Source organism: Coenobita brevimanus, chromosome 27, assembly GCF_032717465.1.
Source record: "Coenobita brevimanus isolate Jiangsu-jjx chromosome 27, ASM3271746v2, whole genome shotgun sequence".
NCBI classification, from domain to species: Eukaryota; Metazoa; Arthropoda; class Malacostraca; order Decapoda; family Coenobitidae; genus Coenobita; species Coenobita brevimanus.
In genome coordinates this window covers 851,974-879,361 of record NC_136980.1, presented here as the reverse complement: position 1 = coordinate 879,361, position 27,388 = coordinate 851,974, and the positions used below count along the sequence as shown (strand labels likewise).

The 27,388-nt window shown below is 38.7% G+C and overlaps 1 protein-coding gene across 1 annotated transcript in view; it reads left to right on the top strand.

Annotated features, from left to right (window-relative positions):
- Synd (protein kinase C and casein kinase substrate in neurons protein Synd) overlaps positions 1-27,388 on the top strand; it is a 52,236-nt gene that overhangs the window by 653 nt on the left and 24,195 nt on the right. Inside the window, exons 2-9 of the mRNA XM_080268251.1 lie at positions 1,836-1,992; positions 2,726-2,874; positions 4,601-4,792; positions 8,013-8,042; positions 15,558-15,572; positions 21,332-21,445; positions 24,669-24,781; positions 26,027-26,147. Of these exons, the coding sequence (XP_080124377.1) occupies positions 1,836-1,992; positions 2,726-2,874; positions 4,601-4,792; positions 8,013-8,042; positions 15,558-15,572; positions 21,332-21,445; positions 24,669-24,781; positions 26,027-26,147 (891 nt within the window). The remainder of the gene's footprint in view (positions 1-1,835; positions 1,993-2,725; positions 2,875-4,600; positions 4,793-8,012; positions 8,043-15,557; positions 15,573-21,331; positions 21,446-24,668; positions 24,782-26,026; positions 26,148-27,388) is intronic.

Here is a 27,388-nt window from a genome sequence, read left to right as displayed (position 1 = left end):
GCCCCCTAATATTTTACCATGGTATTGTAACACATTGTGGAAAATACAGTTGACCCCTGCTTTATGGTTGGTACCCTGCTAGACCAGATGACACATGTAATGAACACTTTGGGGGCCCCTGGAAAGACCATTGTACATATCGGGCATCATCTGGTATTGTAAATGGGATAAGCCTTGTGTTTTTACTAGACAACTCTGGGCCCACCAGACACTTTTTTTTTTTCTTTTTTCCCATATAGTGTGCTGTCCATGACATGGGGCATATTATACAGGCTTACCAGATTGCATCCCACGAGTGGGGGGACTCGGAACTCAGTTACCAATGCTGGTGGCAGTTTTTCCCACCCACTTGGGCTAGTCATGAAAAGTACTGTGGCAAAGTTGTGAAATTATGGGCCAAGTTAGTATAAAATGGATGAAGTTTTCATTTATAGTTCTAGAATATGCTATTTTATTTGTTTATTTTCCATTACTTGCTTGAAATCTCACTTCATGGCGGGAACATCAGTTGTACCAGACTATTGACTTCATCGGATCATGCTTCCCCCCAATTGATCTGGTGTAGAGAGGTTCTGCTGTACTGTTAAAGAGCTGGATCTGCGTCATTGCTAATTCTGTGTACAGTGGAATGCAATCTAACCATTTCCTCTTGGCACAGGTATATTTTAAATTGACCCATAAATAAAGGACTTCCTTACACCTCCCATGTTTGATAATACAAGCTTCTGTCTTTAGTATAATAGACTTCTTTTTATCTGTATAGTACATGCAACCCATGCAGTTGCATTATATACTTTAACTTACTGGAGTTGAGGAACTTTGACCTCTAGTTCTGTACAGTTTTGTATAAAATATCACCACTTGGTGGTTTAGTGTTTAGAATGCTCCATTGGGATTGATAGCCTTGCATAGGTTCAGTACTCAAGAGGTGAATGAAGTATTTTTTTTTGTGATGCCACCTGGGACAGTTTTATCCACTCATAAATGTGCAAGACTAAACTAGCTTAGCTTTAGGCCCCTACACTTTTAAGAGAGTAAAAAGATTAGCTGTTACCATATTCCTGCTTCTGCATCTGTGTGTGTAATAAATTAAATTAGTTCATTTGCTCAGTATAGGAAGCAACCCTGTGTACAGTATTAGGTGGGAAATAGGATGACAAAGGTGTGCTTAGTTGTTAGAAATGTTTCATGTACTGTAGTGCCATAACTATAATAACTAATTCCATAACTTAAAAGCATGTCACTGTGGTTCTAAGCACTAAGCACACCCTCCACAAACCCACACCATCCACTACACTACATGGCAGCACATCCATACACACCAAAGAACGTCAAAACAACACCCAGCACCCAATATCATACACTAATACTGTTATCTCTCCCCCCTCTCCCACCTCAGACCAGCTTCCAGAAGCATATCCATGCTCAGATCACTTGGTGCTCCATTCAGTCACTCAAAGACAACACACAGCTGCATGCACGGCCTCCTGATATCCACCCTTCTGAATCCCACCTCCCTCGTGAAGACAGGGTCCACCTGGCCAGGCTGAAATGTGGGCATCATCCAGCCCTCTTGAGTCATCTAAAGGGGGTGGATGACTCCAGTGCTGATATCTGTCCAGGATGCAACACAGCACCCCATTCTGTTAAGCACATCATGGAAGACTGCATTGCACACATTCACCTGTGCCAACAACACAACATACACTACTTGAGAGCTCTGTGGGAAAGCCCTGTCTCGGCCATGGTCTTCCTTAGGGACTCGGGGCTGTTCGGCCAGACTGCCTAGCGAACAACAACTGTACTACTACTATCCTTATTACTTTGTCCAACAGGTGGGGAATTACAAACGTACAACAAAGCGTGTGGAAGATGGGAACCGGCTGTGTGATGACCTGATGAAGCTTATCTCAGAGAGGGCGGAGATTGAAAAGATGTATGCCAAGAGCCTTAAGGAGTGGGCAAAGAAGTGGACCAATATCATTGAGAAAGGTTGGTTGAAGCTGCCACAATAAAAGAAAAACAATGTAGGTATTTGCAAAATTGTTCTGGTATAAATGGTAGTTAAGGTGCAGGTGGTGGTTTATCGTATTGGTGGTCCTCTGTCTGTCTGTCCATCTATTGCCAGATGCCTTAATCCTGTAAGGAGTGGCAAAAAACAAATTGCCTCCATGTCACCCAGTCCCCCGCAATTTCACTGCCCTGCTCCCAGCTCACACCTCCCTTTCTCATATACCTCTCCACACCATCCCTCCATCTCATCCTTGGCCTCCCTCTCCCTCTACCCCCCTCCACCTCACTTGCATACACTATCCTTGTCAGTCTCTCGCTCTCCATTGGTGGTCTTGATTGTACTAAATGCAGTACTGTATGTTTTAAAGTATTATATGATGATGATGTGGCTGTTATTGAGAAAAAAATTGATTAAGTATATTTCTAATCTGTACAGCATAATGCACTGAATGTATTTATATGATGAGAGAAGGAAGAGGTGAAACTAGTGTGATTCTGATCTAATTTATGTCTGTGAACTATGAAACCACCATATTTATGCATGGAATGAAAACCCATTATTGTCTGGGAAGACCTATTATTTTGCCCTTTAGATCTTGATGCTCTGTCTTATCTCAGTTATGATGTGTAACCTTTTCTTGCATCCAGTCTTCCTTTCCTCTGCTGTACCTTTCACATCACTTCCCCATTACCACTCCACCACCTTCCTCAGGTCCAGAATATGGTACAACAGAGGCAGCGTGGAAAGGAGTGCTAATAGAAGCAGAGCAACGATGTGAGCTGCATACACACGTCAAGGAAAACCTCATCAACAATGTACACTGCAGTATCAAACAGTGGCAGCGTGACAACTACCACAAGGTTAGCCATTAGGGTGATCTGTAGTGCAAATGCCATAACCTGATCCCAAATCCCTTTCAGCTCAGTTGATGGGTAAGTGTAGTCAGATTGAAGGGTCAGTTTTACTAGTAGCCAAGGTGACTCATTCCCGCTTCATAACTGTGGCACATAAAATTTCATGCAACTAAGATTTAATGTTCAAGTTGTGGGAATAATCAGTTCTCTCCAGTAGAAACAAGCTGGCAGGGATGTGAGCAGAGGGAGATGATGGAAGGGAGAAAGAATATTTTATATGAAAGGTAATGTATAAATACAGTAACGAAGAAAAGGATAATGTATTTGAGATGGTAAGAAGGAAAATGATAATGTATAGAGGGTATTGAGTGTGACTATACTCAGTTTTTTTAATGGGGCAAAGATTCACTTGGCAAGTTGATGATGATTGGCTGAATGCAACATGTCTGAATAACATTTACTAACCCAAGTTTCCCCCTCAGATATATGTTGTCAGTTAATAATGCTAACGAGTAAAGTGATTATGAGGTTATTTTGCATTCAGCTAATCATCATCATCATCATGCATCTTCGCATTTAAAAAAAAAAAAAAAGAGAGAGAGAGAGAGAGAGAGAGAGTATAGTATAATCATTGGAAAGAAATCCAGAAAAGTAAGAGTGGAATTCATAGAAAAGGGGCTAATGAAGAGTTTTAAAAATGAATGTAACTGGAAGACAGGAGAGAATTAAACAGAACAGCAGGGAAGCAAGAATGTAAAAAAAGAGAATTAACAAAACGAGGAGTAAGAAAAGGCAGTAGGGAGGGAGTGAAAAAGAATAAAATAGGAAAGCAGGGAAGCAAGAAGGAATCAACAATATGCAGAAAGAAAAGGTAAGCAGCAGAAGAGAAAGGGTAAGAGTAATGAAACAAGAACACCTGGTAATGGAGGCTGCAGATATGAAAGCAAGAAAGTAAAAAAAGAGGAATACAGTATACAGAATGAGCAAAAATGGAAGTAACTAGAGAAGGGGAATAATGAAAGATAGAAATGTAGAGTGATTTAAGTCAGTAAAAAAGGACACAGGAGAATGGTAGACATAGTAAATGTGTAAAATTCCTCATATTCTTTCAGCCATTAGTTTGCCAAATTTAACATATGTCTGACTTTAATTTGAGGCACAATAATCCATTCCATGCAATCTTATACATATATATATACATACATACAAATATACATATACCTTCTCATGTTATATTGTGTGCAGTCTTGTGTTTGTTATTCGTATGTGGTGAAACAAGTTCTAGTTTGCTGAAAAAGAAATTTTAAACTAAATGCGGATGGAGGAAGTCCCTGTCTTATGTCAGTTATGTGTTCCAAAATGTAACAACTTTTTCCTTACAATTGGTAATGTTAATTTAGGGAAATTGGAAAATCAGATTTTTATTGGTAGCATTATAAATATGCAATTTTTCTGTAAGTTGTCCTTGACAGAATAACATAGATGACCGGGGGGGGGGGGGGATTGCAGAAGTTAACTGTAAAGGATAGAAGGAGAAAAACAGGATAATATACTGTACAGATCCCCCCCCCCCAGAGTCCATGATGAGGCAGCTAAAAGATAGTAGAGGACATTTTCACAAAGGCACAGCAATAAGAGTGTAAAAGATAGTTGATTCATAGTGAGAATTTACTGTATAGGGTAGAGAGAGAAAGCAGGATGAACTACAGATTGCCTATATCTTTCCCAATAGTCCATGATGGGCCAACTAAAAGAGAAGAGAGACATAGAGGAGATGTTCAAGAAGGCACAGAAACCCTGGGCCAAGATGTTCGAGAGAGTCAACAAATGCCGCGCCGATTACCACAATGCTTGCAAGAGTGAACGATCGGCACAGAACCAGGAAAGGAATGCCGGAGGTGACTCGTCTCTTTCTCCCGACCAGGTGAGCAGATGAGGAATTATGGGGAAGGAAATTTGGGAAGTGGAAGTGGAATATTGGAAAATCTCAGTGGAATGGGAAAGAGCGGGGTGGGGGGATTACTGTAATGAGAAATCTTAGTGGAATGAGGAGGGAAATTGTGGGAATTCTGAGTGAAATTGTGGGAGATCTTAGTAGAATGAGAATAGGAGAATTAATGGGAAATCTTTAGGGAATGAGATGGAGATGAGTTTGTGAGAAAGCTTTAAAGAATGCAAAATAGGGGAATTGTGAGAACTAGTAATGGACTGAGATGGAGGGATACTGTGGTAAATCTTGGTGTAATGAGTGAAAGTAATTGTGAGAAATCTCACACTAATGAGAATGATGGTACTTGTGGAAAACCATGCAGTGAGAATGATGGGAAGAGTGGAAAATCTTAATGGATTGAAATGACTACAGTAGGAGTTGTGAGAAATCTTAGTGGAATGAAAATGAGAGGAGTTATGAGGAATGTTTGTGGGATGAAAATGAGGAGAGGTATGAGAAAGTGAGGAGAATTAAGAAATCTGTGTGGAAAGAAAATGAGGGAAGTAACGAAAGTCTTAAAGGAATTACGAGATTAATCCCTTCAGTATGATATCTTTTACTGGTATATTCTTGCTGCCATCAGATGATATTATTTGAGCCTAGGGAAGACTTCTTGTAGTGAAGAGCTTTAAAAGGCCAGTAACTAAGGTATAGGGGGTTGCTGCTGTTGTAGTAACTCCAAGCTCATCTGTAACTTGAACCCGGTGAACAGCCGACTTAAGTTATCCTCACCAGCAGTCCACCATTCTCCTTTTTGGGGGATAGGGAAGTGGTTGAGTGATGTTTGTATAATCGGGCACTAGATCCACTCAGTTATATCAGTGCCACCACTTGATGGCATCCCTCTCCAACACAGGGGGATAGTACAGATATGCAGAGATCACCTGCGTAAAGAAGGTTTAACGTACACTTTACATGATGAAATAGATGAGGAAGAAACTGCGAGAGGAGGAAGCAGAGAAATTGTATGGAGAGAGTGAGAGTGGTGTTTATTTGCCTGTTTTCTCTCTCATACCTATTCTCAGGTCTGCCAGCTGTAATGAGAGGGAGGGACGTATGGAGGTAGAAAAAAGGCATGAAGGGCAACTAACATTGAAGATGGGATAGGAAGAGATTATAAAGAAAATAGGACACAGGGAAAACAACAACAACAGCAACAACAAAAAAAGAATTGAAGGAGCTTAGTCCCTTCAACTACAGTACAGGATTTTTTTTTTTTTTTTTTTTTTTTTTTTTTTTTTCCCCACCAGAGTGGGCTAGTAACGATAGGGTTATGGAAGGCTTAATCTAATCCCTGCGGTGTATATAGTCTCCCCAGAAGTGAATAAAATTGCCCAGAGATAGCAAGAATAAAAATGCTGGCAACTCGTTATTAATGGAGAGCTTTCATAGGTCGAATAAAATCGACTGGCATTGGCAAGTGTAAAATCTAAGTATCGTATATTTTTGTGTTGAAGAGGGTAATGATTTAAAAATAACCCATAATTCAAGTGTGTGGATTGATTGTATGGCTGTTATTTATTTATTATTAGTATTATTACTATTTATTTTTAGACTGCTTTCTCACACATTATATACAGCCCCCCCCCCCCTCCCTTTGACACACACAAGGTAAAAGCAAATTAATTAACCCAACAAGATCCCCCCCCATTATTTTTACCTCTGAGCTCCAGAGTGACTTTTCAGACTGGAAAAGCTGGATGTAACCTTCATTTACTAGAGTGCTCTCTGAACCTCCTTAGTCCAGTGATGTATTTGTATTCTAATATTTGCTCAGCTTTAGGGACTTTTTATAGTGGAGAAGTAAGATAGAACATCCATTAATTCCATCAGTACTGAAGGTCTAAGTTGAATAAAATCACCTGGTAGCAGCAAGAATAAACAACAAAACTAGGTCATGGGAGTGGAGTGCAGTGGATCAAAATAATATGATGATAGTAAGAAACTAAGAATATTGTCCCCAGGCTGAAGGGATTATCTCAACAAGCACCTTTTCCTTTATGTTGTGGTTTTGCCTTCCTGTCTTATACTTTATTATAAGCTTGTGTCCACTGTGCAAGCCTGGCCATTTTTATAAAGTTTTCTGGAATACTTTTGAGTTTTTTCTCACTTTCAGAATTTTCTTTTGCATTTGAATAGGGTCATTAATAGTGCGTTCATCCAAAGATATTTCATTCTTCATTTGCTGTATTGTATTTTTAGATAGTAAGTTAGTGATTTCTGAATAATTAAGTCATTTGTAGACAGTAGTTGTTTGTATATTAATGTTTTCACTATGTTTGTCCATGGGCTGTGACACCTCTTTAAGAAGTGCAACTGGAGACCTGCAGTATCCTCTTACAAGTGAGATTTTCAACCTCATACCACAAAGTTTCTAGAGGGAGCAGTACCACACAGCTTTTATGGCATATTAGGTTAACTGTTATCTCTTATCCCCATCCTGAAGGTTGAGCCCAGAAACAAAGGAACAGTTGCTACTGGGAATGAAATTAATGCACATCCTGACCCATCGACCATGGCATTAGCATCCAAGGAAGGCTCATACAATACCTGTTGAGAAAAAACAGTTCATGATGCTAAAATCAAATGCAAGGCTGAAAGTCATTATGGGAATGGCATGAGGGATGAAATTAAATGATAAAAAGTAGCACATCATTCACAAATAAGGGCATATTGGACCAATTGGCAACTCACTCAGTCTTGTACAGTACTCAGTCATGCTTAGGTCATTGCCGGTGTCCCGCTACCTGGGAAACTTCTGACCACAGTACCTTACTCTTGTGTATGAGTAAATATTTCATAGCAAGATCTATTAGACCCTTTCCAAGATGTTGATGCACATTTGAAGGCATTTCATAAGGATCATTAAATTTGCCAGAAATTCCACAGCTGCCCTTTGCTGCAGTCTACTGGTTAATAATTACATCCAGAAGCATTTCTTCTGTTGGTACTGTATATTGTATGTTCATTGACACAGAGCTCAGTAGTAGCTGGATAATTTGATCATAATGGTAATCCTTTTCTTATTCATTCTTCATCATGTGTAATGTGGACAGTCTCCTGTGTATTCATTTTTTTCTCTGTAGGCCTATAATGTTTCTGTCATTGAGCTTTTTTTCTGACACTGCTGTTCCCCTCTCTTGATCTCTCACAGGAAGTTAAGAAGAGCAGCATAGTTGTCATGGTAGGCTCTTGCATTGCTTGATCTCACTCAGTCACCCTGGCTAATGCTTTATTTTGGTGCATACTCATTATCCTGTTTTCCCTCTCCTTATGTCTGTGTTAGTTTTTTTTTTTTTTCCCCCCCCCTAGTCATGATATGTGACATTTTCTAAAACTCAGCCTGTATATACTCACTACCTCTGACATCTCTCTCCTTACATATGTGTGATTTTGCTCTTTTACCTAATTTTTTTCTTCTAGTCAAAGAATCTCTCTCTCTCTCTCTCTTTCTCTCTCTAATATTCTTAATCATTCCCCATTATGCCTCCCCATATATCTGTGTTAGGTTTCTTTGCGTCCTTTCAGTTGTGTGGTTTTATTCTCTTATAATTTTTACTTCAAGTTATGGGTTGCAGTATCTGTTTAACGCAGCTCAGGCATTCCTTTCATATCCATATCCTTGTATGTGTGTGTGTGAGTTTTCTTTGTTTTTGTCTCATTTTGGAATTCATTTTAAGTGGGGTTTTAACTTCAAAAAATGTCTTTTAGTTGTAGAGTATCTCTTTTACCTCAATGAATCATTTCTTTGTTTCTCTGTCCTTAGTTCTGTGAGTTTTCTTTGCCCTTTCTTTGTTAAGTTTATATTTGCAGATGCTTTTTATCTTGCCTGATTTTTTCTTTAAGTATTGGAGGTCTTTTGTTCAGCTATTCAGTATTTTGACTCAAATCCTGGTTCCTTCTCTCATGTAGTATTCTGCATTCCAATGCAGTACAGTATGTCTTCCCTTTTTCCTCATCATTTGGTGGCATTGCTTTTTAAATCATAGTTTGCTATTTAAACATATCACGGCAGATTGTGAGGTCAGTGAGAGGTCATTCTATGGAGGAGGTGTACTTAGTGAATTTAATGGGATTTCCGGGTGGATGGTTGGTACTATAGAGACTCTCAGATCCGAAATGCTTGGTTTCAAAGGATTTATGAAAAAAGGAATATTTTGGAAGTAGGATCATTATGATAACATGAGAAAATAATGCAAAATGCAGCCTATAGTACCTTGAACAGTAAATGCAGTGCAGTAACTTATATTAGTAGTATTCCATGTTTGTATGCTTGACTCCAAATGAACTTTGTCTTCATGTGTGTGTCAATTCTGAGGGAACACATATCAACTTCCCTCTACTACATAAGAAAACTATTTTGGGAAGTGGAAGTTTTTGATGTTCAGATTTGGGAGATTGTACTGTATGGATATGAAGAAGACTCTACATGAATGTTTGCTGCTGCCGACACATACGTGGAAATGATTAGAGAAGTATGGACATTAATGAGAGAGGACTTTGTAGATTATAGGCTGTATATATGTGTGTGTGTGTGTGTGTGTGTATGTTTTCCTGAACATCTGCAAGCATAAACAGGATGGATGATGCCTGTAATAGAGAAATTTATAAGTATTTGGTAATAGTAGGTTGGAGCAAGATGAGGAATTACTGATTGAGTAAAATGAAATTCATTGAGATGGCATGGAGTGGATAAATATTGGGTGGAAAGGAAGGTCTGTTAAAAGCGAGACCATATGTGACATGGAAAAAGGAAAAATGTGCACTAAATTGGTGAAGGAGAAGTTTGTAAGAGATTGTGAGTGGTATGGAAAAAGGAAAAATGTGCACTGTATTGGTGAAGAAGTTTGTAAGAGATTATGAGTGGTATGTGTGGACAGATGATCCTGGAGGTGGTTCTGTCGTGGCTATTCAGTCGGTGGTTCCCAAGAAGGTAGGACAGTGTTGGAGACAATGATGGGGATTTTCAGGTTTCTCTCTCTCTTTTTTTCTCTCTTTCCATTTGTATATATTTCCTTTGATTCTGTTTACTTACCCACCTTTATTTCACATTGTTCATTCCCCTTTACTTGTCCTCTTACACCTGTTGTATATATAATGATCCCAGTGCCACTTATCTCTTACCCTATGCACTCCTCCATATCAAGTCCCTTCTGTCTCTCACTCCCACACCTCCCCTTCAGCACACAATCAACAGCAGTGATGCGTGTTCTGTCTATTGTCCGGGTGTGAATAATCAGTAATAGAAGATAACTTTGATTTTAACTCCTTCAGCTACAGGACGTTGTTTTTGTTTAATTCTTGCTGCCACTCAGCTGTTAAATTTGGCTTCTGAGATAAAGTTGGTTACTGAGGGAGGTGACTCCCAGTGTGACGTGAGAGACCTGAATTGGTGAAAGAATTTAAGTACCTGGAACAGTGATAGAAAAGGGGAAAATTTGCAAGAGAAGTGAACAGCAGCATGGCACAGGTAAAGTAAGTGGCTGGTGCCATGAAGGCCTTGATACTAAGCAGAGGTCATAAGTGTGGTTGCTGTAAGAGGATTGCATGGAGTTATAGTACAAGATGCCCACATTAACATATGGGTGTGAGATTGGTGTGGCTTGGCACTGAGGAGTCAGGAGTCAGAAGAGTGAATATGAAATTCTAGAGAAATGTGAATGGAGTTCAGAGAGTGGTTAGGATAAGAAATAATGGGATTTGTCAAAGATGTGAAGTAAGGAAGTCCATGAACAACAGAACTGAAAGGAGCGTGCCTGAGTGGTATGGTCATATGGAAAAATGATTGTAAATAGGGTGGTTAAGAGGATGTATGTGAGTAGAAGGTGGGAAGTGTGGTAGACCAAGAAGGTGGGATATATTTGTTGAATGAGTGTGTATGAGAAAGAGAGGTGTGGAGGCTGAAAAGGCTGGGGAACTGACAAAGGATTGGCCTGCTTGGAAGAATTTTGCTCAGAGGACTGAGTGATGGGTTTGACATCCCTTTTTAAGATGAAAATTGTTGGAGTGACTCAGTCTGATCGGTAATTATAAAGCTCAGTGGAACCAAGATTCCCGGGGCATGAATGGTACCGGTAAATGAATTGTCTATTTCATGGGGAAAAGTAGGTGAGATGATGATGATGATTCCTATCATAGTGAAGGAGTTTAATGGAGATTGTTTATAACCCTTTTATTATGAGGTTTCCTTAGACTTTCAAAATCATCTGGAGGTGACAAAGATAAAAATGTATAATATCTGTTTACTTTATTTGTGCTGTCTCCAGACAGTTTTACTTGGCATAGGTTGAAACTTCCTGAATTGGAGGGGTTAGATATCATTCATTCATTCATCATCTAATCCAGTGTTGCCTCATGAGGAGTGTAGCAGCCAGGGGCTAGGCAAGTTGGTCCTGACATTGAAGATGAAAGTGTCCAGCCTCACTCAAGTTGGTCCTGACATTGAAGATGAAAGTGTCCAGCCTCACTCATCCCTGAGCGGCATTACATGAGCAGTAAACTCTAACCACCCCTTGGATATGAACCTGCACTGGTGTCATCCGATTGGAGCGCCTTAGTTACCCACTAAACCTCTAGGTGCCAGAATTTGGTTATGTGGTTACCACCCAGCTTAGTAAATGGTTTCCTGGTGTATAGGAAACCATTTGGTTTGTCACTCAGTGTAGAGTCACCTGTAGACAGAAGGAAAATTAAAGAATGAAGGAAAGAAGAGAGGAAAGAGCAGACACCCTAGAGCAGCACTACATTCAGTGAGTGGATGGTGAGCTCCCCCACCAACCACCAGGGGTTCGATACAACTTTAGTAAATTCCTTCAGTACTAGAGGGCTCACTGACACTGAGTAAATCAGTTGGTAGCAATAAGAATGAAATAGAATGATGTTTGAGACTGGAAGAGGTTAAGAAAGGTTTGTATGTTCCACTACAACATGAGGGAATGATTAAGTGCGCACAACCCCCCCCCCCCCCCCCCTTTTTTTTTTTTTTTTTTTTTTTTTTTAAAGTGCAGATCAGTACATCATTTCAAATTACACTAGTTTAAAGAATATATTAGTGTGATTTAACAAAAAATTTTGCTAAGTCATCTGAAAATGCACTTTAAGCAAGTAGATTCTGATATCTGGTGATGCTTTGGAGCATTACGTGGGGTTTTTAGACACTTACATAGCCCGTGTATGGCTGTGGAGGCCCATTTGCATCGATTTTCATTACTTCCAAATTTTCGCTACCTGAGGTTGCATCTGTTCCCCAACACCTGCAAAAAACGAGGGATGACAGTACATGATGCTAGATATCAGTTTTTTATTTGGTTAAAAGAATTTGACAGCCTTCTTTACTTCTGAAGTACACAAAAACATTAACTACAAAATGCTGTGGAGGTTTCTCATTAAGTTGTTTTACTCTATTTCCTGAGATTCACCTTGGACATGAGACAGCCAGTTTGAAAAATGATAATTACATTTTAAGCATCTTTGTTTATCTCTGATCTTACAGTATTTTCCTTTTAATTTAACTCCTTCACTATGAGTTTGTGGTTTCTTACTTTATTCTTCCTGTTTTCAGAAGATCTGGCTACTCAGTTTAAGTGAGACTTGTTGAACTGAGATATTGGATAGTGCCTTCATTATTAGAGGTTTACCTCTAGATGGGTGCTGGAGAGGGACGCCCTCACTTGGTTGCACCAATATGTTGTAACTGAGTAGCTCCACTGCCTGGTTATACAAATGTCCACAGTTCCCTCCCTGTTCTTCAAAAGAAGGAAAATGGACTGCAGGATGAGGACAGATTCAGTCTGGAGTCCATTGGGCTCATGTTTGAGATGAACCTTTGGCTGCTACTGCTACTATCAGTAGTAACCATAGTCAAGTAAAATCATCTGGAGGTAGCAAGAATAAGTTAAACTAATATGTCATAGTGAAGGGATTCAGTATTTTGTGACGATTTTTAGATGAGTTGCCTGACCAGTATATTTATTTCTTAGTGTTTCTCACATCACAGATTACAGTGTTATGGTATATATTATCCTCCACTTTACCTTTATGCATTTTTTTTTTATTTTTTCACCATTTTTCCTTATTATTCTTTCTGTTGACATTGTGATTGCATGTGTTCAGTTTTAATAATTTTTCTTTTTTGGTTCGTGTCACAGAGATTCCAGATGGTAAGTGATGATTCAGATGTAAAGTAATATACATAATGGTAGCCAGTAACTAGGTACTGGTATATAAGCTTACACTATGATTGAGAACATTTATAGTTTTATTGAGTACAAATTATATCTTAATTTTATTGCTATAATACAGTAAGCAGTATAAAGAGAATTAGTTGCAGGATATATTAATTGCTTTAGATATCTGCTTTCCCCTTGTACTTTATTGATGTAAATATTTAGAGAAGTATTCACATGATTTACAAACTGCTTTTGATATCAGCTTAGCCTTGTACTATATTTACATAAAGATATCTGTAGCAAGTGTTGCACCAAGTGGGGTCAGTGTGCACACAGGTCTCATCAATAGTTAATGGGCCATATCTTTGTGGGCTTGTGAGGTTTTTTAATGTCTTTTCCTTTGCAGTATAGTTTGGATGCTGCACTGTAATATTCTTTTTCATGTTGTATATGAGCAGCTCCGTGGAGGAACCGAATGCTCCATTATTGAATCCATCCATCATCCAATCCCGTGTCACCCCATGAGGAGCGTAGGAAATCAAGGAAGTAAAGGATAGAATATGGAATTTTGGACATGCGGTGCCTTGGGAGTTTACTCTGGAGTGCCTAATTACTTTTTTGATGATTCAAAGTAGAGGAACTCTGAGGGGGTCATGGGAAAAAAAAAAAAAGTTGTCTAAGCTCCATTTTCTTTGTTTCTGAGTTTGTCGCATTCCCGGTTACTCCACGGAGTTCCCTTTGTCTTTGCAATACCAACATAAATAACAAAGAAAGAAATATTGACATCTTTATATGATACTTTGGCCAAGTGGTTTGATTGCACACTTTTGACTGACAGGCTGAGTGTACAGTTCCACCTAAATGCCATTGGTTGATGAGAGGAGTGGCAACCAGCCACAATTTCTTACACAGTTAAACAAAGTTTTCTGATTTTGGGTAATTCCAGAGCCTTTTAAAAGAGTTATAGTATAAATCTACATATCCCAGAAATAAATTGGTAAGGAGTAGATGCAGATAAATGTGAGCCAATGACTGGTGTAGCCCAGGTCAAGAGATCCACCCCACCCTACCCCACTTTCAGACAGTACTGTATTAGTAAGCATAGACACATGTCTTGCAATGAAAAGGTTACAAGCACTCTCCAGTCTAACAGAGTCAGTCTTTTGTCATGATAAAAGGAGGTGCCAAACCCTGATCTTACACTCCTCACGAATCTTGACCTGAGCAAAATTTTGGACCAGATTTAATCCAGTGTACCATACAATGTGGCTAGTTCACAGATGGCTGACCACACAGTTGAATATTGTTTGAAGTTTGAATGGGCATTTCAGGATGTTCACAGTTACTGTGTATTCCTGTTGCTGAACTTTCACTAAAGTTGTTTTATTAGGACCCACCTTACCAATTTATTTCTGCATAGGGGACATAAATGTTCTTTTGTCAGTTACTTGTACAGACTTCGTTGTGTTAGTCAAGACTTGAGTAGCTTACAGGAGAACATTTTAAAGTGCCATGATGCTGTACAACACAATGCATTCCCCTTTGTGAGAGGCTAAGGTTTTGCCCTTTTTCAGCGTTCTTTTAATGAAACATGTCACGCTTTGTGTCCGGTTCCCTTTCCTGACATTGACCAGTGGAGTGGCCATTGGGTGAGATCAAGCACTCAACCTCATAGTTAATAGTGTGTGCTCAAATCCACACTACAGCATCTTCATTATGCAAACTAAATTGCCATTGAAAAGTTGCTAAGGAACCTCTCAGGGTCCACAAAAGCATGGTTCTTGATTCTTGAAGTAGGTATGGTAAGAGCAGAATGCAATGGAGTACCTTTGGCGTGGATTGAGACTTCCCGAATTGGAGGGGTTAGATATATACAAGGGAGCTTTCAGTTAGAATTGTATAGTACAGCAGTCTGCCCATGTCAGGTGTGTGCAAGCCAGCTGCTGCGGTATTCAGAGTCAAGAGCAAGCAAAAGTTCTCCGATATTCCCCAACCATAATTTGTCTTGCATTCCAAATTTTTAATCATCTTCAGATGTTGGGAGTACCCTTCCATCATATAGTCTTCATATTATCACATAATTATTGTGTAACATCTTCCTTCTCCACAGCGAGTAGGGAAGTTTCTGCAACTTTAGATTGTGTCAGTACAGTACGTTCGTGTCCCCTGACTTTTCAGATTGATTTTGTATAATGTATGAGTATAAATGGATTTTCTATTACTCCTTCAATATCCAGCTCTATATTTCATCCAGAGTGGTCACAGCAGCAGAGGAAAACTACAGTAAAATTTTTGTGACCTCACTTCATCCTTAGGTGGGAAGAAAATGTCATGATGATGGTGATCCATTCTATACCCTGCTCTTACCATCCATGGGAAACTTGTAAAGATATATATATATATATCTATCAGCACATTAAAAAGAGGCTGTCACTCCTCGCTCTCACTGTTGCATTCCTTTCCTTCCTCAATTCACCATTATTTCTTTTTTTTTCCTTTGCCTCCCCCCTCCTCCCCCTGTGGTTCGTCAGCACAACAACATGAAGGTATGAGTGACCGTGAGTGGATGGCAATACACTTCACTTCCTGCCTGCACTGGTTTCTAACTATTGCCTCGTTTATCCTCAGTCGTTTCTTTAACCCCTTGAATCCGGGAACTTCTTTTAAAGTTTTGTTATGGCTACTTAGAGAGTATATATACAATTTAGGGGAGATTTCTGGTAGTGCAGGGGTTAATAGGGCTTTGTCTCTCCCCACTTGTTCAAAAAGTCAAACCCAAGCTGAAGATGATGATATTGCAAGAATAAAATGAAGACACTGTCACTGGGTTGTGGGTTAACCCATTAAGCCTGGGGATGCCTTTTTCATTTTCTTCATGCTGTCTCTTCATGATTTTATTGAACTTTGACTTTTTGAACATGGAGGGGTTTAACCCCTCTTCCATACAAGAGGCCTTTCCTAAGTTGAATAAAATTGTCTGGTAGCAGCAGCAGAAACTAAGAGGAATGTCACCCCGATTCAGAGGAGTAACTATCGGTTTTCTTTTATTTGTCTCACCCTGCCTGGATTGGTTCTAACTCCACAAATTCAGTTCCAGATTTGGTTCCATGTTCATTTGTTTAATCATTGGTTTAAATTCTCACCCACACTCACTTTCTAATCTTCTATTTGTGGGCAAAACTTGAGGCTGGGATGTTCTTTCCAAAGGAAAGATTATGATGTTTTATTTATTTATTTATTTTTTTAATGTAAATATCTTTTCTGTCTTTTATCATGAAATTTTCGTGTTGCATGAAAAAAAAAAAAAAAAAAAATGAGAAGCACTATATTGGTTGTTGCAAGACCAGATTATGACATCTGAGGAATGGCCATACATTGTGGTTTGTTTTTACTCCTCCCTAGCCTTGGGCTTTACTACTTTCTGAATTACAGGTGTATATTCTTCCTTTAAAATGACAATTTTTATAGTTGCATAATATCCAGTAATACTCTCTCTTCCCTGAATTGCCCCCCCCCCCTCTCCTTTGCTCTTTAATAGCATATGTTAAACTTTTGGGTGTATTTCACATTTGGTTGTATTTTAGTCATGTTTGTATGTGATAATGAAATTTACCCTGAAAGTATACATTTCAGGATTCTAAGAATGTATATCAAGTACGAAAAGCTAGCATTCCACGGTCAGAATAATATTACATGCTTCTTGTACTTTGGCTGTTCTTTGACCCACCAGCCCAAATAGGTATTACTGTCTAACCTGAAGGAAAAATATAAACCAAATTCACTAAAGAAAAATTCACTCTTGTTACAGAGGTAGTACACATTCCTTCCCAACTTTTGTGACGAGAGGATGAATCAATACTAAACACTTGTTTCCGCATATGTGCCTGACCCTCATCTTTGAACTACAGTTTAAACTAATACTGTTTTAAACCTTAACCCTTTCAGACCAAGAATGTATTTTCTGTTCTCTTGCTACCTTTAGATGATTTTATTCAACCAAGGAAGAGAAGTCAGAATGTGAAGGGTTGGCAAAGACCCAACCACTACACATGGTTTCTCCATTGGTAACAGAATCATCTGGGGGCAGGAAGAATAAACAAATAAATATGTCATTGAATAGAAGGGGTTAATATTATAAATGGTTCAAAGAATAAACCGACTTTTGAAACGGGATGCTGTGTTTCATGATGATTTTGCAGTATTACAGATGCAGTGGTGGACCATCATTTCATTTCATTTTGTGGATAGGAAAATCCCTTAAGACCAGCTGTTGAAATTACAGTAGCTGTCTTGTGGTTGAAACCAAGTCCTTGAAGGGTATGACTGCTGTATTGATTTGTTGTCAGTTGCAGAGAGCAGTTTTAAACAAATTTCTAGTGGTCCAGTGTCCTCTACTCCTGATACAGCAGTACAAGATTATATGATTGGATGATAGATGGGTTGATTGAAATTGTAGAGTGATACTACTTCTGTACTGTGTTATACTACATGAATTAATGTTATACCTTTCAGTGACTTGGGTGTTCTCTATTCTGTCATTTTCTTTCTTTTTTCTTTCTGCATGAAGGAGGACTGAGTGATTGTAAGGGATATATTGCATTTTTTTTTCTAATATGGGAAAAATATGGCTTTTGTACAACTAAAGCCCTTGCAAATCAGTTTAAATTACCCTTTTTAACTTGGTGGCAGCTTGGAAGCTTAAAACTTGTAGTGTAGACCAGATTATAGATCCCTGGGAGCATTATAGTTCTTGTGGAAACTGTAGGGGGTATGTCTTGGTGCAGATTCATAGCAGTCATACGGTGCTTTGAGATGAGAAATATACCTTGCATATTGTGATGAGAGAGAACTTAGAAGGTCTCATCTCATTGATGCCCAGGGATCTCCTCTAACATCAGTAGAAATTGTTAAACCAACATTGCTGAAGTATTGTTGTGTAGGTTGGTTACAATAACTTTTTTTTTTTTTAAGCCCTTTTTGTACCATTATTACTAGTTTTAGTCTTGTAATATTCAGATGTTATTAAGACCTTAAAGTGAAGAGAGTAATGGAGAATGTGTTTCGCTGAATTACAGGAAGAGGGTGCTATTAACATTTTTAGGATCATCCAGGGGTAATAAAAGCTTCTTTAAAAAAGTCCTTGTATTAAAAAGTTAAGACAGATATGAAAAAGTTATATACTGTATGTGGAAATAATATATTAGCTTAATATTTTGCATAGTATGCAGTCAGCCAACTACCATATATGACAGAGTCAAACGTTTAGTGTTCATTGTTTTTATAGCATTGAATGAATCAGGATGAACAACTTGTATCTCCAGTTATCTCCTATGTGTACTGCTTATAGTCTAAACTTGTCTGGTATTAACTTGGCTTAAGGTATTTTGTACCTCATCATGTTACATCACCTGCTTTTGGTTACTAGTTTTGATTGTAGGAGCTGATTGGAGGTAAGCCCACCAAGGTATAACTGGACTTTGTATTCTTTGAGTATGTCTTTAATTCTCTCTGTTTATTTTTTCTTGCTCTCTCTTCATTTTTAATCATTTCCAGCCCAAGTTCTTGTGCAGTCAAAGTTTTCTCATGACAGAACCTCTTGAGATCAGGCCCTAGCACCTCTTCTCTGTCAGCTTATTTATCAATATTGCATTTTATGATTGTATTTTATTCACTGCTACTTTTTCAACATATGTGGGGTGTAGAGTCAGGCGCAAGATTTCACCTGCTATTCCACACTGTCTGATTCATACTCTGGGCTTGTCCATCACTTTCCTCCCTAAGTGATCCATCATATCAGAGAGAATAATCTGTGAGCAGAGAATTATACCAAGCCACTCTTACTATAAGTATATTAGCCAGCAGAGGAAAGTGATAAGTAGAAGTGGAATATTAGGCAGATGTTTGTCCCTGACTGTACACTGAGTGTTGGAAGTGATACATCTCTTTGTTTAAGAAATGACATATTTATGCCATTTATCTGTTTTTGAGAAAGATTTGCTCCCCCCCCCCCTCCCAGTGAATTAAATGTTATTTGAATTTTATGGAGTGGCTTCACAGTTGTTGAAACTAGTATCTGTGGCAGTCAGGCTCCTACTGCACAAGAAGCTAATAATTAAGTGAAAAGTGGTTGATTAAAGTTTCCATTATCAGATCCATAGTTAATTTTGCAAATGTACAGGTAATTGAGAAGGTGTAGTTTGTGTTGAATTTTCATGGATTGCAGACATGCACTTGTCTGATATCGTGGACATTTTCATGAGATAATGCATAGGCGGTCTACAATTTTTTTCTCTTAGACACTTCCTGGTTCCTTAAATTGGTGGTGCCTGACATGTATTGAGATGCTGTACCAGAAGATGGCTTTCAATGGCATGCAGAGATAAATTTTCTTTAGACCCAAGTAACAGACGTAGTTTCACAAAAGCAGTCTTCTCACTGCAACTTTCTGTAGTGTTACTGTAACTGAAAGAGACACCTGGTGTGGTCTGCCTAAGCTTGACTGCTAGATTTAATGGCAACTAGGCAGCAGTGCAAAATTTTAATACTTTCAGTCTAAAACGTAAAAACCAGTACACGTTTTATTGAGGCTGCAACCTCTGGTACTGTGTATGTACACTCGTGCAGTATGTCAGTACTAGAAATATATGTTCTGTACTGTATAACAACTTTGCTTCAGTCAAACTGTATACATTTTATTCTTGCTGTTGCCTGGTAGTAATATTAATTTTAGGAGAGTTTCCAGACTGGAGGCCTTTGTTACAGCCTTCATCAGCTCCTCCAAAGGGAGCCCCCCCCAGCTAGTAGCCAGTGTAATATATGGATGATATTCTGCTGAAAGGGTGAATCTCTTCACTGTGATATCATATTTATTTTATTTCTGCTACTATTAAGTGATTTTATTATTAATCTTTGGAGAACCATCTACTAGTGAAGCCTATATTATTATCCCTTCAGTTTTAAATCCTCTTGTAGGCAGAATAAAATTGTTTGTTGCTGTATTAGCAAGGATAAAATGCAAAAGATATCACTGTACTGAAAGAGTTGAAAGAAAATGCTGAGGTGAAGGAAGAGGTGCTTAAAAAAAAAAAAAAAAAAAAAAAGTTTAGCACAGTGACACTAGTTTTTATTGTTTCCTCCACCGTACCATTTTACCCTGCCCAGCATGGAATCATTTTAGTGAAGAGACTGAAAACCTATACCATGTGCTTCTTTAGGTATTAGAGATGTCTCAAAATATGAATAATATGGTGGCAGTGAGAATAAAATACAAAAAGTTATCCACATATTGAAGAGATAACACAAACTACTGTACTTCTGCTGGTCACTCATTACATTCATCCCCTTCAGTATGATGTCAGTTTTATTTCATTCTTGCTATCTCCAGGTGACTTATTCAATTGAGGAGAGACTTTTCAAATTGGATGTACTATACTGTATATAAATACAGCTTTCAATACCCACATTCAGTATGAGAAGTCCATCCAAAATGAATGAGATTCCCAGGAAATAACAAGAATGAAATTATGTATATTGCTTGATAAGTTTTGTTGTTTCCAGCGTACTTGGTGTATAAAACATCAGTGTATATGGTTTAATTTTATTTATTTTTTTCTTTTTTTGTTAGGTAGCTTTGATAATACAGTACTGATGGATGGTTGTCTGTGGAGTGCTTGTAATTTAATTCTTATGCTTAAGTTCTTTTAAAGTGGGAGCTTGGTAATAAACGTGCTTTAGCTCAAAATGTAATAACCTAACCAATGATTGACCTGAGCAAGTACATTGATAAAATCTGGTACAAGGTTAATATGGTAGTATTATAGTTACATTTAAACAAGATTTAAAATTCTTGAAGTTTTGCATTTTTTGCAAGAGTTCAAGTTTTTTATTGTTATTTGGAGAGTGTAGTGTTATGCACTGTATATTTAAAATCAGAATGAGACACTGTGTGATTTGTTTTTTGCATATTTGTTTAATTTGTTTTGCAAAAACCATTAACCAGTTCATTCATACTTTTATGATTGTTTCCCAGTCATATGGGAATCATAGGGCCCAGGCCATTAGTTATCACAGTCACTCATTTTTAAAAATATTCTTTAGGCTTTTCCTTTGTCCTTATGTAAAGTGTGTACTGTTAACATATCTTTTGACAATGACAGTCAGACATCTACTGTATAGCCAGTCAGGAACCCTGGTCATAGCCATTAATAATAATACTTATACATTAATTTACTACTTCATAGTGGTTGTGGAATGAAAAATTTTCATGGGAAATTTATGCCAGCAAACTCTTGTTTCCATCCTGCAGGTGAAGAAATTGCAAGACAGAGTTACAAAAGCCAAGGAGGAGGTTGCAAAGGGGAAGGAAAAGTATGAACACAGCTTGCGGGAGATATCTGATTACAACCCTAAATATATCGAGGTGAGTAGTTTAGGATCTCTTCACGCAGTCTGTTTGCACGTAGAATGAACAGGAACCTGGATCTCTGAGGCAGAGCTTGTGTCGTAGTCTGAGAGAATGTTTGTTGGGTGCTTCCCTTGTCAGTTACACGTAGCTGATGTTATTTTGCAGTCTGATTTTGAAGCACGATATGTAAATACTACTTGGATGATGGATGGAAAAAATGGATGTGTTTTCCAGTTATTTGATAGTACTTTTGCTTTTTTAGTCTCCTCATATTTCAAGATCCCCCCCCCCCATTTTTTTATCTCTCGGTCTGTCAGATCCCTTACTTGTTTAAGGGGTGGCCACAAGCAACTCACCTCCATATCATATTGTTCCCTGCCATTTGGCTGCATTCCCTCCAAGTCATATCCTCCTCTCATATGTCTACTCCATCCCTCCATCTTCTCCTTGGCCTCCCCCTCCACCTCACATACACTACTCTAGTCAGTCTCATTATCCATGCTGTCCACATTGCCAAATCATCTCATATTGTATCTCTTAACACTTTCAGTTGCATCCACATCAAACACCACAACACTCCTGTACTTCCTCGTGTGTCTGTCTGTGTGTCTTTCCATGTAACTTGACATGCTTCTCTCAAATAGCTCTTTTCCATTGCTCTTTCTCTTTTGTCCTTCCAACAGGGTCCACGCTTCACTTCCATATGTTGGAGTAGGCCTCACAGTACTGTCATGCAGCAATTTTTTTCCACCCCCATGTTCACTTCCCTGTTCCTTACCACTGCTTTGAATGAACCAGCAACTTTTCTACCCTGCTGTACCCTTTCAAGCACTTCTTCCTGTAAATGTCCATCCTTACTTATCACACTGCATAAATACTTGAATACACTCTCATTCTCCATTTCCTCACCATCCAACCTCACGGTGCATGCTTTGACTTCATTTCTCTTGAAGACCATTACTGTTATATGCAGTTGCTTTCAGATTCTTTTTCCTACGACACGAAAACTCATCCACCAAGCCTTGCTGCTCACATTCATATTGACATAACAATACAGTATTGTGAGCAAACAATAGTACAGGAAGTGTCCACACCCTGCCCTTCCTCATTAGAAATACTCCAGCATCTGCTCCCCTACCTTGTATCTCAATAACTCCATCCCCATACAAATTTAACAACCACAGAGCCATGACACACCCATGCTTCAGTCCAACACATGAATCAGAGAACTCACCCCATTCATTATCCACATGCACTATTGCCCCAGCACCCTCACACATATTCTTCACTGTGTTCAACAATTTCCCGTCTACTGTATGCCACACATTTTCAGTACCTTCCACATTCCCTGTCTACCCATAGTGTCACATACTTACTTCAGATCCTTGAAGGCATTATACAATTTCTTTCCCTTCTCTAGTTATTTTTCCACTAATCATCTTAGAACATACATCTGATCTGGACAGCCTCTTCCCTTCCTAACACCACCTTATTTTTCTCCAACTAATTCCTTGAATATTACCCTAGCTCTATCAATAAGTATTGTACCATATATTTTCCTATTACATGAGAAGACAAATACACCCATGATTGGCACACACTTCTCTTCCCCATTTCCTCTGTTTAAAGGAATAATTATATCTGACTTTTAATCCTCCCTACCTTCCTCCCAGGCCAGTTTGCACAACTTGCATATCCATTCCATCACAAACTCTCCCCTGTACTTCAGCATTTTTGCCACACACTCCTTCATATCCTTGGGCTTTCCCCATTTTGATTTTCTTCATTGTGTCTGATACTCCCATCATATTGGTCCCTACTTCCCTTCTTACCACTCTTCTTCCAGCAAGTCCCCGGCCACTTAAACTTTCACTCATGTCAGCCATTCTTTAAGACGTTCCCTCCATCAGCTAACTTTTTTTTTCCCTTCTCCACCAACATTCTGCCATTCTTATCATTCACTCCTTTATTGCATCTCTTATCACCTGTCTCACCTTCATGACCTCCTTCCAAAACAGTCAAGTACATTCCTTCCACTTTACACTCAGATTTATTCCAAACTCCTCATCCATTCTTTACATAGTCTCTGATACTGGTCTTTTCACCTCTCTCCTCTTTTCTTCTTAGAGTATAACCAAACTCTCTTTTCTGTCTCCCCACATCGTCCATTCCAGACCTCCCCATCCAGCCATTAAATGATTTCTTCTCTGCCCTGGCTTATTTCACCACATCAGTTTACCATGGTGATTCATACACCTCCTTATGCCTCCTCTTCACCTCACATGCTGCCCAAATTTCTTCTGTGAATTTTTTACATATGCTTTCCACCTCCTTCATGTACTCAAAATATTTACCCAGTCTCTCTCTCTCTCTCTCTCTCTCTCTCTCTCTCTCTCTCTCTCTCTCTCTGCCCTTTTTCTGCAGCCTTTCTGCCCTTGTGGAGAAACTGCTTCCTCCTGTCTTTCTCTTCTTCTGTTCACCCAATCTTTTGCAGCTCTGTCTTGGACACTGCCGTGTAATGAGCAGATAGTCCACTCCTTCAATTTTTATGCACTGTTGTATCCAACACATATCTTCTCATTTGTTTATCTATACACACATAATCAGTCACTGCCTTTCTATCCAGCTTACCACCAATCCTCCATATCACATGCCAGTTATACCTGTGGATCATTTTGTGACTAGAGTAGGTACTGTATTGGTTATTGCTAAGCCTTTTCCCATACAAAGGTCCACCAGAACATCACCATTCCCATGCATTTTAACAGGTACATTGCACTCGCTCAGTCACCCTATCTACCCTGACATTCCTCACTCTTCCATTCACATCTCCAGTCAAAAACACTGTCTCACCATCCATATCATATCCCTTCCTCAGTCCTCACTCATTGACTGTACGTCCATCCGGGTCTGAAGCTTCTTTGTTGTATTATTTGTTAGCTAATATTACAGGGCAAAACACTAGCCCTTTGCCAACACACTTTATTGTCAGATAGGGAATATGCATGGTTTGATATTATGGTTACCACCCAGCGTAGTAAATGATTTTGCTGGCTTACATCACTTGACTGGTCACTCAGTGGAGTAATCTAAGGGTAGCCCTACATTGAGCGAGTGGATAATATGATACTGAATTTGTTATTCATGCCTGGAAGTCAATACTGTACCATCCTCCAGCTTATCTAGTTGTCAGATAACTGAGTGATGTGATGTAACTGAGCTTGACATATCTTTCCAGGAAATGACCTATGTCTTCGATAAAGCTCAGGAATCCGAGTCAAAACGGTTGGTGTTCTTCAAGGAGATGCTTTTTGCTACCCACAAATGCCTCAATATCTCTAATGACCCCAGGTAAGGCTACCCAAATAAGATATTGTTTCCTTTAGTATGCAGTAGTGTGTATATGTTACAGTTTTGATAGTGATGATGGTAATGGTGTTGTGCCTCTGGTTTAGCTTGATGTGAAGCTGGTGGACTGCAGCCAGAGTTGCCTATTTAGAGGAAGTTGAAGGAATTTGTTTGAATGAATAGTAGAGCTGCATGATTATATCAGTGCCAGCAGTCGAGGGCACCCCACTCCCACATTGATTTATTATTGTAATACGACTGTTTATCCTAGACATGTGCCCCTATACCTTGAATGAGGCAGTATGAGATTGGCTGTTACCATTATCATTTTACTGTTTTGCAGTACATTAGCCCTTCAATACAGTGATGCCACTTCAGTCAAATCTTGCACTTTTCAAAGATTTCGGTCTGCTTGGAATTTTTTGAACTAGAGATGTTAGATGCACAGGAGCCACTGTAAACTGTGTCACCACCGTACTAGGATACTCTTTTGAGCTGAAGAAAGTCATATGATAGCAGCAGGAAAACATTCTTTTGCTGGAGGGATTAAGAGTGTAATATTTTGTTAAGAAGTGAGCATAGTGATGGCATCATTTGATATGCTTCAGTTTATGCAGTTTGCCATCTTTTGAAAATTTTGTCATGTCATCCACATCTTGCTATTTCTGGGGAAAAGATTGTGATCATATTGCTTAGAATCTGTCTTTTTGTGTTGTGAATTTATTGAAGTCCTTCAGTTTCACTGGGCAAAGTGCTTGTGCTTTCACACTTGTTGTTTCTGGATCCTGTGTCACCTCAGCTGTAGGTAGGAATAAGAGTCTGAGTGATGTTGATGTTACAGGAAGAGTACTACCTACTTGTCAACACAGTTTCAGTAAAATCATCATCCTGACCTTTTTTACCACTTACCAATGGAGTGAGGTGGAATCCAGAAACTACGAAAGAGAGAACACAAAAGACAGAGCTAATCAACAGCATGCTTAGTGAAAGGGGTCACACTCCTTTACATTTACAAGCCCTTGAAATCTTACCTACATCCCCACCCCCCACCCCCCCACATGCATTTTGCCTGCTTGCCAGATAGAGAATTCATTCCACATATAAATGTCATTTTAGCAAGTGGATATAAAGCTTTTATGTAAACAATATATGGCACTGAATTGAGAACAAGGTATAGCATGTTAAGTTTGTTCATGGTGGTATTAATGATAATGTGCTTGACATTGGTAATCTGTTTTTCCCTGACAGTTTACCAAGAATCTACGAGGAATTCCATCACACAGTGGCCAATGCAGACTATGAGAAGGACTTAAAGTGGTGGAGCAACAACCATGGGGTTAACATGCCTATGAACTGGCCGGCCTTTGAGGTAGGTCCCCTAAGGTTGAGTTGGTTCAGGTTGGGTTGAGTTGCGTTATCAGGTTGGTCAGATTTCAGCTATTTTATAACTATTTTAGCTCCTTCTCTCCAAGGAGGCTTTTTATGATTAATCCTTGGTGCCTGCAGATGACTTTTGTTCAGTTTACGAAAGCCCTATTTGAAGGGATTGATGAAGGTAGTGTTCAACCCTTCAGATTCAGAAAATATTTCCTAAGCTCAATGAATTTGTCTGAAGGTAGCAAGAATTAGTTGGGGGGGGGGGAAGTAAAACATTATCTTATTGGAGTCAGAGTATTTGTTAATGTAGGTTTTCATGAAGGCAAGCCAGATTTGGTTAAGGCAGAGGTGCCACGGGCTGCAAGATGTTAGGGTATATTGAAGTAAGTGAGGTTGTGTTAAGTGTGTGGTGGTTGTAAAGTGATGATGATTAAAAAAACTGCATGAATGAAACAAGCATATGTTGTTGTTTTGTGATTTGAGATACTTTACAGTATCTTGTACCTAGCAGAATTAGCCCTGGACCCCAACACCTGTGATGGGGCAAAAAGGATTGGTTGATAGATGAAGTGGTTGAGTGAAGTAAAGGGATCTGATGCTGCTTCATAATGGGTAATATTTTTTTTTCATATAAAGACCTGCTTGAATGGAAACACAGGAGCTAATTTAATTTGGTAACTTATTTCCTGTTAAAAAAAAAAAAAAAAAAAAAAAAAGAGAAGAAGAAGAAGAAGCAGGAGTTAAATTTATTTGGTAACATTTCTTGTAAAAAAAAAAAAAAAAAAATTAAAAATTAAAAATTAAAACATGGTGTATTTTTCATTATACAATAGATTTTCATATTTACAAGAAAATCAGTTTACAGAGTACACAGTCTTAATGACCTGGTCAAGAATGTTTCTGGAATTTTAACATTAGTTGTATATTTTTGCCATTTTGGATCTGTTCAGTGATTCTTATTTATAATCTGTATTTTAAAAAATAAAATATTTTTATTTATCTTGATGATCCTACGCTCTTCATGGGGCAACATGGGACTGGATGATGGAAGGATGGATGGATAATCATCATCGCTTTAAGCCATCACACCCCAAATACAGTATATTCATTAACAAGTCGAGAATGGAACTGGAATCATTAATAGCAATGAAAAGTCTGTATGTCAAAATTAACATTAAATTTAGTTTACAGGATTTAAATTGAAAAAGATAATCTCTCTCTCTCTCTCTCTCT